This window comes from Phaenicophaeus curvirostris, chromosome 2 (genome assembly GCF_032191515.1).
Source record: "Phaenicophaeus curvirostris isolate KB17595 chromosome 2, BPBGC_Pcur_1.0, whole genome shotgun sequence".
NCBI classification, from domain to species: domain Eukaryota; kingdom Metazoa; phylum Chordata; class Aves; order Cuculiformes; family Cuculidae; genus Phaenicophaeus; species Phaenicophaeus curvirostris.
The window spans coordinates 105,310,396-105,322,494 of record NC_091393.1 but is presented as its reverse complement, the minus strand read 5'-3'; the positions used below and the strand labels follow the sequence as shown (position 1 = coordinate 105,322,494).

At 42.6% G+C, this 12,099-nt stretch overlaps 1 protein-coding gene across 1 annotated transcript in view; it reads left to right on the top strand.

The window, feature by feature from the left end:
- Positions 1 to 9,975, top strand: part of XRN2 (5'-3' exoribonuclease 2) — a 51,649-nt gene extending 41,674 nt beyond the window's left edge. The window contains exons 29-30 of the mRNA XM_069850292.1: positions 4,384 to 4,525; positions 9,175 to 9,975. Of these exons, the coding sequence (XP_069706393.1) occupies positions 4,384 to 4,525; positions 9,175 to 9,237 (205 nt within the window). The 3' untranslated portion in view covers positions 9,238 to 9,975. The remainder of the gene's footprint in view (positions 1 to 4,383; positions 4,526 to 9,174) is intronic.
- The last annotated feature ends 2,124 nt before the right edge of the window (positions 9,976 to 12,099 follow it).

The window sequence follows — 12,099 nt, the reverse complement described above, 5'->3', positions numbered from 1 at the left end:
TTCCCACACCTTAATTAAATCCAATTTATATAGCACCATTTTGTGAAATACTGCTACAGGTCTGTAATTTGTCGTTACTTGTATAATGCTATACTTTTGTTAATTTACCAGGCTGTTTATTTTTACAAAGTGCAAGAGTTTCTGAAGTCACAAATAAATAACTTCTTTTAGCCAGAAGTTCTATTTGTTTCTCTTTTGAAATACACATTTTTATTGCAACTGTAATAAAAGACTGTCTCTAATCAGAATCCTGTTGTAAGGTTACTGTGCTTGGTTTGTGCTGGTATTTTTAGAAGTGACTGCAGGCTGCCTGGGTACTTCAAAGCATTTTTGCAGATAGTTGGTGTTTGTGACTTGGTCTTCCAACCTGTCCAGTGTGCTTCTAGTGTTGCAGTATTGACCTCGCCATTCAGTTCCCAAACTTGAGGAATCTGGTGTCCCCTGAGGTGACTCTAAATTCAAGATGCATCATCATCACCTAGAAAATAAGCTTTAGAGGAGCATGGAGAATGCCAGTCTAGCTTTTGAGCGAGAATAGTGTATTTACAATGCTTTCCCTCCCTGATGCTTTGTTATACCCCAATGGTTTATGAGAATACTAACTTGCAAGTTTTGATGATGGGGGTAATTCTGCTGTGTTCCCAGAAGGTGTTTGATTTGGGAAAGGAGAGTATTCCAACAGGTGCTTGGGGCCGATGTTGAATTAGTTGCTGTACCAAGTATAAACCTGGAGATTTAATTGACAGAAACATAAAGATGGATAGGCTTGGTGTAGGGAAAAATGGCTGAACTTGCTGAACTGACTGCCCCCTCTGCCTCCCTGCCCTCCTTCAAGAGGTTTTCAGTTTCTCAGTTAATTTCCTGGGAGCTGCCAGGCCTGCTGCAAGGTTGTTGTTCCCGTACTGCTACTCTCAAGGCTGTCCTCGCTTGCTGCTGCAGCTTCAGGTGCTCCAGGAGTAACAAGGTGCTGTGAGGGAGAGTGGCAAAGAATTTCTGGTCTCAGCCACCTTTGCTTCCAATAAGAAAGTAATTGAGGGAGAGGCCAGCCCTTTTCAGATGAAGTGGGTTGGCAGGAGGCTGCAATATCCTTGATTTGTGACATGAAGCAAGGGATAAGCAAGGAGCCCTGTGCCTGCCGGGAAAGCTTTGAGCCTTTGTCTTATTTCAGGAATAAAGTACTGGGGCCAAACTAGCTCTTGCTTCACAGGCCTGAGTGGAAAAAAAAAACCACAAACAAAACAGTAGTGTAAAGCTGCTTCTTCATAATCCAGATAATCTTGTCTACTGCATAACATTTCTTATTTTTAAATTGAGTGATGCACTTCAGTATGCAGCATGTAAAACAAAATTGGGGAGCTGCTGTTGACCAGGAAACCTTTTAGTGTGTCTCATTCAGGCTCTGGTCTGACTGGGTGGCACTACTGTAGACTCCCAGAGATTATTTCATGCTCTCTCCTTCTGTGCTGGTGACCTGATACATCTCAGAGGTTGTGTTTTTATTTGCTATGAGGTTTCCTGGCTGATGGGAATTTGTAATCTGGTGAAGTAAAATCCTTTTGCTTAACCTGCTCATAGAAGGGATTTCCAAGCAGGCTGTTTTTAACACAGAAATATTTTACTGCGTAAAGCTTCCTGAAGTTATATTTTAGCTATCCCGTATGTATGTGCCTGTTTAATCATAAGTTGACATAACTCTGGATAGTGCATTTGAGTAACTGCCAGCATGAACTCATGTGGTATTCCAAGTGGCACAAATCTTTTGTTACCCATGATGCACAGCTTTGCTGTGCACAAATCTCCACCCTCAGGTAATTTGAATCACCAATTAATACATCCGCTAGATGAGCATGAAGTTGAGTGCTGTGAGTACTGTAATTTCCTGGTTTCTGTTTACCAGATTAAAACCTAAAATATTGTTTTTTTAAAGAATAGTACATAGTTCTGTGAATTAAGAACAGCAAAACAGTGTGAACTGCTTTTTTAGCTTTTAAATCAGAAAATGCATTGCAACTTTTTTTTTTCTTTTCCTACTAGGAAAATCCTCTAGAATATGTAGTGTTTCTAACTGAAAATCACCAATTCTATCTCAAAGCAGAAATGCCTCAACATAATGGTGATATTGGTGTTAACATGCTTCATTCATTAAATATCCCAGCTTTGCACTAAGCAGCACTTTATTAAAATAAAAAACTCATAATCTGTGCCAAATACATATTGATATCAAGTGAAATTTGTGATATATTTTCCCATTCCAGGCACATAGCAGATGTTGGTCTGTGGTCATTAGTCGCTGGGGGTGTTTGTCACAAGCACATTGGGAAAGTTGTGGAGACAGAGTGACTGCTGATGAAAGCCTTAGAGCTGGGGTAATTCCCTGTAGCTTTTCTTAAGGCTGAGCAATGTATCCTTCCTGGAGAGTCTGCTGTTTTCTAGCAGTAAGGGGGTGGAGGGGAAGTTGGTGCTCAAAATACTTAATCAAAAGGAGTATCATACTTAAAATACTGATATGGGGTGTTTAGTCTCTGGAAGTGTAATGTGCTATTAACTTTAAATAGTGTTGTTCTTTACAATGAATGTTTTGGGTATTGCTGCATTTCTGGACATACCTCTGAAACTAAAAGTAAAGCCACACAGATTGGTATTACCACTTAGCTTTTATAGGTGTTAATTTTTAGCACGTTTTATATGTCATATTTACCAATTGTGTATTTACCACGTAAGACTCATACTTTTTAAACAGGAATCAAATTATTTCATTTCTGGAGATGGTTAGGAGTTTATCTTGCCTTTGTATAATTCAGGCAGGTTTTAATCTGACCAGGTGGAGCAGCTGTCTTGCAGGCTTTAGTGTGAAACCAAAACCAGCTTGCATCCAAAAGCAGTAAGCCTTCATGTCCAAAATGCCTGTTGTCGTTCATTTTAATCTTATGTTTACCTGTCTTGATTCCAACCTTGCCTCTGTTCCAGCTGGTGAAATGTGTGTTTAAAAGTCCTTCCTCTTTCAGCATTGCTTCCTCAGTTGCTCAAAGCTCAGCCTGCCCAGCATTGTACTGTTGTCTGTGAATACTCCCTTGGTCATGAAATCCATACTTTTCCCTGAACCACACATGCACTGGGGAGAATAGATCAGCCTCTGAGTAGGGCTGCTCCTCCAGGGCTGAAGTCCTGCCAATTTAATCCAGCAAATCTAGGCAGAGGCTCTTTGAAGACCTACAAAGTAACTTTCAGTGCAGCAGATAAATATGACATGGAGTGCTCATGCTCTGCTATTCCTGTCTCCCAGCAGGCTGACCACAGATTGTTCAACTGACTCTCTTAAACAGGGGTCAGAAAAGATTAACTGCCTCAAGTAGCCAATGTTTTTTCCTTTATGACAATATATTATGCTGCAAAACATAAGTGATATGAATTCTGTAAGGAATCGTACCCTTGCCCATGCCCAGCTTTAAGGACTGTGGCTATATCATTTTTCTAAATATTTTTAATCAAACAATGATTTGATGTATTATACCTGTTGCTTTATAATTGTAATATTAGAATAGGTACTTGAAGGCAATTAAAACATTTCTTGCTGTTAGTAATCTAGGATAGCAAACTAGGTTATAATGGATGTTGAATTTGCGTTCCCATATAAACTGTATACCAAATGTCAGTCAGTCCATGCCAATTAGTGCTTATGTTGCTAGGTCACCGTGGTCAATTGAAAACAGCATCAATAGAACTTGAAAAGGTTTCTTCCTGATCAGACCTTCTGACATATTGAGCAGAATAATGGATGGGAAAAAGCAGCCAAGGCCCCTACCCTAGATTCAGAATACTCGCAGTAAGAATTCATTTGCAACCTGCAATTAACTAGAAAGAATGGACTCCCAGAAAGAGTCTGGACATTTAGAAAAGAAAGCCTTATTCTCCTGTATCGCACATGTTTACTCTTTGGATGGTGTGTTACGATCAGCTAACTTGGTGATATCTGGGTTTTAATCTATGTTCAAGATCAGTGTGGATGAACTGTCAAATTTGCCCCTAAAATAAAAATGGTCAGAATCATTCCAAGGAATTTGAAAGATCTCCAATTTGTAAAATTGAATTTGCTGCTTGTGATAGTACTTGGTTCTGTAGCTTTTGAGCTGTGGTGAGGCAGTAAGCAATAATCAAATATCTTCTTTTGGACGGAGAATCTTGGAAGATTATTTTTCCCCCTTATTTGCCTCTTAACAACTGGACCATCTGCGGTGCTAGTGCAAGCATAGCTGGACCCTGACAGTGTTTAACTTTGAGGCAAATCGTTTATCTTACGAAACTATAGAAATGTGGATTTTATGGCATGAATTTCTCTGTAGGAGCAGAATTCATGCTACTACAACCTGTTTTTTCTTTATGCAGAACTGCTGGGGCTGCTCCTCTTCTTGCCTGGAACCGCATGCTGCAATCCCAAAATCAGTACCAGCCAAATCAATTCCAAGGGCTGGGCGGACCAATGGGTTACCCACAGAGACCTGAAGATCGGATGGATAGGGGAAGACAGGTATGAAAACACTGCCCCATTTTGCATGTTTTGTTCTCCTGAGTAAGGCTTCCTTCATGTGTCTGGGGAGAGTGAATGTAGACTAGCTAGGCATTCCTAAACTGGTTTTAGGCTAGTCGATGTGTCGCCAGTAAAAGCACTGACAGGTAAGCTTCCTGGCCTTGTCCAGCCCCTCTGTGTGTCCTCTGGGAAAAGGCCCACGCCGTGATTGTGCTACCAGTGCTTTTCATTAAAAGTAGATCAAACACACTACCAAGTCACACGCTTCTTGCAGCCTGAGAAAACATAATCTGAAGGCAAGTGTTTAACCCGGAGTCGTCATTGTGCATAAGGTAATTTATCAGCTACGCATCTTGGGGGTAGAAGGGCTTCTCCCCAGTATGTTTAAAATGTTAATTCTTACAGCTTCAATAATTTTTCCCTTGGAATGTTTATTGGCTTTCTCTTAAGTGAAAAACTGCTTAGATGCAAATGCTGGATTCTACTAGACAGAGAAATAAACATCTGTGAAAGTACACGTGAAAACAGCTTTGAGTGGTTAAATGAAAACTAGTGAATATTATAGGAAAACCTCATCCAAAATTATAGATGACTTTGTCATTAGTTTGTGAAAATGCCACGGGATGAAAATGCTTCTTGAAAGCGGCAGATGATTTTGCTTACATGATTTCTCTGTGTGTGCGTTCCCAGTAAAAACATAATCTGCATATCTTTTGAGTATTTACAACACTACATATTAGTTTAAAAGAAAATTTGGATATCTATACTAAACTTCAAGTTCTGTTGCTGTTTTGGTAAGTCAGAACTGTTACTCAGCTGTGAGAAGGTTACTGGCCAGGAATGGGAAAGAGGAGGAAGAGTGCTCAGCTGCTTTGTAATAGTACTGTTTCCCAATCCTTTGTATGGAAACTAAGGCGCGAACTGAAATTTGCCTTCTGTTAGGACCCGATTCAGCTACCTCTCACAAACGTGCTCAAGTCACTTTTTCGTGTACGCACGTCATTTTTCTTTTCTTCTTCCCAGTCTGCCTGTCTTCCTAGTGCGCAGACATTTGCATTACACAGTACAGCACACACAGGGTTCAATTTGGCGTTTGATTTCTGGGACTGTTTCTCCATGCTATTGGCAGCATACAGTTGTTTTCACGTAGATGTGACTTCTGTCCTGTAGTGTTTGTTATATCCCAGTCTCCTTTACTTATACAGCAGGGACTGCAGGTACAATCTATTTAAATTGTAATGTTATATAGCGTATGCAAAAATTGTGTTTATAGCTTTTTTTACCACTTCTCAGATCCTTTGTCTGCTTTATGTTTTCCTTTTTTTGTTCTGATTGGGAGACTCGGATAGCACTGTATCACAACTGCATTTGCACCGTATCTTTGTTACGGCGTAGGGGCTTTGAGGAAACTAATAAAATAGAAACATGTACCATCAACCTAAGTTTATTAGAGCAGAGCGTTTGGCCTTTGCTGGGGAAGCTTTTTGCAGAGTGCAGTGTGCTTCTCTGTCTGGTTCAGCTTGTCAGGACCGAAGCCCAGCAGAAACAGCCTGTGAGCTGCTAATACCGCTCTCAGCATTGTCTGCCGACAGCAGGATTACATGGTGCTGCTGAAAAGATCTATAGCCAGGGAGCAGTCTGCCCCAGTGCTCCCAACTCTGAAACTCTTGTTTAACTGGACTCTTGTTAGCAGCAGTGAGACTCCTATCTCCCCGGCCCCAACTCATACCCTGCATTTTTAGCATAGAAGAGGCTTTTAAGACTGGAGAAAGAATTGTCTTTAGCTCATTCAATTGGTGTTGCAGCAAGAAACAGGGGAAAAACCGAGGCAAGCATGCCACTGTGCACCCTTGCTCCAAGTATAGTGTGGAGGCCTTACCAGTACAAATCCTTCCAGGACTTTTTTTGGCTATAAGTAAAACTAGACAGTGTGGGTTATGATTGCGTTAGGCTTCATGGGGAAATGGTGGGGCTCAAGTCCTGGCTGTGCTGCGCAGCCAGCCCCCAGTGTTTTTTAAGGATATTTAAAATTTGGGTGAGGTGTATTGATAGATCAGTTTTCAAAAACATTTCATTTTGTGTTACACAAGTTTACCTAAAATACTGGAGACTAGGGAATGAATGCATAATTGCAGTAATCCATATAGGGTCTGCTGTAATAACGTAGAAAAATCAGCAGAGGATTTTGGTGCTTGTGGAGTCTGAATTGTAGTTAATTAGGGCTGGGAAATAGATACTTGAAAAAAGTCTGTCTGCTATGCCATGCTTTGCTCTACCCTCTATCCTGGGCAGCTTAGATCAATAAATTTGCAAAAGGAATTGGTGCTTAAACTAGTTTATTCCCACCCTTAAATCTTCGTACGTAACATCTACAGCTGAAATCACAAAGGTGAACAGAAATTGTCTTCCAGAAGTGGGAGGACATCCCCTGTTCACATTTGGTAAGTTATCTCCTAACTGTGGGGTCTCAGAGCATCATGGGCTGTGACAGAAAACCTCTGCCTTCACCGAACTCCAGCTCTTTGCCACCTGAATGATGAAGTAAGAGGCAGATTGTCATTTGACAATATTGTAGGCTTACCCAAAACTCAGTTCACCTGTCACTAGCATGTTTTGTGTCTGCTGGATCATTAAACAAAGTTAAAACTAGACAGTGACAACATTTTTATTTGTATTCACATACACGGTGATTATCAAGGACACAACTTGCAGCTCAGGTAAATTTGCTCCCTTAAAAAATTTCCTGTGCAATTGTATTGCTTTCCAACTGTTTTTTATCTCCTTTTAGATTTTTGTTGCCTTTTCTCATACCATTTTTGTTGTTATTTTTAAATTAACTTCAGATGTAATTATTTCCTTGGGTTTGACAGCACTGGAGTAACATTAGAAGCTACCTTAAAGGGTTTAGGGTGCAAAACCAGTAATTGAATCTAGCATTGCTGCCTGTAAATTTCAAAGCTTTAAAGCCTTGAAAAGCAATTCAAGTGGAAGTGGTGACACATAGCAGCATAAATAATTATCTTTGGTCCCTTTCACCTCTGAATTCTTTTTTTACAGCATACAGAACATGGTCTGAAGAGGTTAATAAACGCGCTCCTGCAGAGTGCTTACAAAATTAATGTAACTGCCATGGATATGGGTTGCTCAGGGGTAGTGGGTGTTTGTCGGCGTGTCCCAGCTGTTTTAGAAAACTGAAGAATAAACTGGATGGTGTTGTGCAGGTGTTTGAAATTTTTATTTTAGTCTAATAATACACAACTGAATGTCCAGATAAATATCTCTTACAAGATCTCTAAATTTAAGTTCTGTACAGAGATTGCTGCTATTTATGTAGCTGGAAGAGTTTTTCAAGGGATGTAGTCAACTTGTTTCCTTTTGTAATTGATTACAACCCAACCCAAAGACAAACATGAAACCTTCTGACATTGAAGCAGTCCCACTCTTTCAGAGCCCTTTAAATCCAGGATGTAACAAATAGGTTTCTGTTCAGCAAGTCATTTTTGCTTGCCTGGCAGAAGCAGGCTGAAGTGAACTTCTGTCACAGGTTCGCTTGCACTCTCTTCAGTTTCCCTGGGATCTCTCAGCCCCCTGTAAGACAGCGTATGGGTGGACTTTTCTTTTCAATAAATGAAAGAAAGCCCCTCTTCCCCTACACACCAAAGAAAACTCTAAGTAAGAAACAAACAAAGCCAGCCCTATAGCCCTTGTTAGTACATTACATTTAATTAACTTTCTGGTTGCTGCAGCGTATCAGGTTTTGAAATAATTTTAAATGTTTCAAGGGGACTTTTAATGAAATTTTCTGATGGGTATTTCACTAGATACTGATGTCCAGAATGCCTCATCGAAATTTAAATACAAAACTATATCTGATTTGCAGCGTTTTTTAAGGTGGGATTTAGGCATCTTTCATCTATGATTGAAAATGAATGACTGCTGAAAAATACTGCTGCTGTAACAAATACTTTTTTTTCCCTTAAAATTATTATCTTTAAAAATGTCTGCCTTGCTTTAGCATGAGATTGCTTACAACTAGAAGAGAAAGCTGGTACTTGGGGGAGATTATTTTTCTCCTATAAAAAAATAAACCTGACTGGTCCCCACTAACAGCGCACAGGCAGATTGATGCTTCAGTTAGTCCACAAGAATTACATTTAGAGCGTTACTCTGTGTAAAGCATAAGCGTACATACTGCAAACCCAGCATTTCTCTAGGAATTAAACATTTGCATTTCAAATCTGCCCTTCAGGTGTGGGTATGTGTTTGTGGCTTTAACATTCTGTACCTTTTTGCTTCCAGCATCGCTGAAAGCAAAGAATATGCCAAGGTGTTACCTCTTGGGAGCAACTTGTCCTCAGTGCTGTCTTTTGGCAAGTTTATTTCTAATTTAGAAGTATTGCCTCTCCTGCGGTACAGCTAGAAGCTGAGGCCGTTGCTGTACAGAACCGTTCTCTGTTGGTGGAAGGAAGTTCAAGCTTGTGTTTTCAGGAGAGCATCCGTAATCGCTTTTAGAGATGCCTGGCTCTGCCTGTGGTACCTTCTCTGCAAAGGATGCATTGTTTCATTTTTGTATGGCGCCTGAAGCTCATCTAACTTGTTTACTGTATTGTTAATCCAAAAAATAAATGCTCCCTTTTGTTTGTTTGCAGGGATATGGCCCTGGGAGGCCCTACCCACTACCACCTCCCTCAGGAAGATACAGCTGGAATTAGCTTGGGTTTGGGGGTTTTTTAAGTGTAGAAAATGTCAGGGGTTTTTTTGTTCGTTTATTAATTGGGGGGAAAAAATTAAATCCTTAAGACACACACCTGTAGTTTTTAAACTATGACACTTGTTTTAAATGTACACATTTCTTACAAAACTGATTATTTTGGGGGGTGAGGTGGGCTATGTCACTTGGAAATAGCATATTGCAAAAAAACAAGTAAACTAGACTTTCTAATTTGCCTGTGAGACATTTGATGATGTAGGAGTGCTGTTTTGTCTTTATTACATATACAAGCTGTGCTTAGCTCTGCTTGTCAATCCAAACTCCAAACATCCTTTGCTTCACATGTTAAGAGCCTGAAAACAAACAGAGTTTTAAAGAATGCATAGGAATTGGATTTTATTAACTCTTGAGGAAGACACAGCAGGCAGTCTACAGAGCACGGCGTTCACAGACACGTCCTTGTCAGATGCTGCTTCCTTGACTGAGAGGGAAGATTTTTTGGGACTTTGAAGTAAAACATTTTGAGTTTTACAACTTGTGCCTGGTTTTGACTTTGTAATTGTAACATAAATAAGTACAGAAGGTGTATTTGTCTGTTTTGATATATAATTTAAAATAGCTGCGAGGTGCAGAGTTTCTGTTCATTTTTAGCCTTCTTTCTAGGAATTTTTCATGTGAGTGTACCAAATCAATGAATATTTTTATTTGCTTTATAAAGTGGCTTTTGAAATTCTGAGCATCACTGAGTGGTTTCCTTCTACCCCCCTCCACAACGTGTTTGTATCTTTTGTCTACCCCTGCATGCACACATTCATATTAATTTATGGGAAGGTGATTCCACATAGCCTTTACACCAGAGTTAAAAATCTTTGTTTAATCAAAACAAAATTATGAATGTCCAGTTAAATGAACAGCATTAATGCTCACATAACATTTTTCCCCTGTACCACACTTGGACTTCATCAATAACACATTTATCCTATACCTCAAGCTCCTCAGCTTTGCTGTTGCCCCTAGACAAGGTTGCAAGGACTGACGCTCCTGTGAGTAGGTTTTTCAGACCCTTCCTTGGAGGGTCCAGATCTTAATCACCAGCAATGAGGAAAAAGACCAGACCAGTGTAACCTTGTGAGGAAGAAATCATGAAGCTGGATTCATTATTTTCAAGTGATTGAGGGTGGAGCGGGATCCTTCATTGTAATGCAAAGAGTTGCCATCCTGCTCTGAGCTGGGAAACACCAGCAGCCCGCACCAGCACCAATGGGCTTCTCTCTGCCGGGGAAATATTTGGGTCTTAAAAAAGTAATTTTGCTTTTTGAGCAGAACAAAACCAGCAGCGAATGTGAATTTTCATGCAAATGTGGTTGTTGAGTGCAGGGCTGGGGGAAGGAGCAGGGTGGCTCATCCTCCTACCGGGAAAGGTGTGTGCTGCTCCCAAGGATGAATCTGGGGTGTAAGCGGCCTTTTGTCCCTTGCTCCCCATATTTGACAGCAAGGGGCACAAAAATGGGGGGCCGGATAAACATTCTGGGGAGCTGCTCTGGGAAAGTGTTACCCCTGTAGGTTCCATCTTTCCCAGTTCTTCTCTCCTTGGCTGACAGCCACAAGTCTCAAAGCTGGCTGGTGTTCCCAAGCAGAGCCTGGGAGATACAGTGCCCACCCAGACCCTCAGAGCAGTGCTTGGAGCAATGCATTTGGTTGGGAGCTTCAGTTCCTCTGCACCATCATGTAAGAATGCAGGGCCTGACTGTGGAGCATCTCCCCTCCACTGGCTTTTTGCTTCGGCTGCCAGTGCCTCCCCCTGCCCAGGCATGTGGTCCTGCTGCGCCCGGTTACTCTCCAGCACCCAGAGCCACTGGCTTGTGCAGGACTAGCCCTGGGGGACAGGATCCCCGTGGCACTCCTGGAGCTGCTCTGTTTCTACGCATACGTGTTTTCTAAGCCGGAGCTGAGCCTGATGCCTCCCCCTTTGCTTTATCAGGATTGGAGCGGGGGGCTCACTCACCCCACCGGCCTCAGACCCGTCCCGTTCCCAAGGACCATCCTGGGTGCTGTAAGCCACATCCTGCAAGCTGTCCTCCGTGGGATCCAGCAGGGAGAAAGGCTCCGTGCAAACGCAACTGTGGAAAAGCGGAGAGCCGTGTGGGTCCCTCCACCCCTCGAGGAGTGGTCCCGGTGCGGCGGCCGCCAGGATGGGAAGGGAGGGATCCCCGCCGGTCCCCACCCGGGAGCTTCGGCTCCCCAAATTCCCCTTTTCCGGAGGAGAAAGGGATTCCCCCATTTCCTTCCCGGCCCCTGAGTTAGCCCTCGGAAAAAGGTCCGGGAGCCGGTCCCTGGGCTCGCAACAGCCGAAATCCGTTTTTTTCCACCCCGGATTCGCTCCTTCACGGCGCAGCCGGGAGCGGCTCCGCTCCCCGAGGTTGGGGAGACCCGGAGGGGCTGGAGTTCGGCGAATCTCCCCAAGCGGGGCAGAGCCGGGGGGGACGTGGAACGAAATTCTCTTAGCGGCTGGGAGGGAGAGGGGAAAAAAAAGAATTTTAGCAATTCAAACCGCATCCATACGCACACCGAGAACGAAGCAGCCAACACTGGAGAACGACGTTTCCTTTTATTGTAAAACAAAACAAAAAAAAATTAAAATAAAAATTAAAATTAAAAGAAAGACAAAATTGCCGGAAACTCCCAAGAGGCGTTTCCCGGCGTGCTGGGTTTCCTCGGGGAAGAGGCGAGGGGACCAACCCCGCCGTCCCGATCCGTCCCGCCGCTTTCCATCCTTCCTCCTCCAGCCCGGCGGCCCCGGCCGCCGCGGGGCCCGATCCCCGCGCCTCCTCCCGGCGGGGAAGCGGCGTCCGGCCCCGGGAAT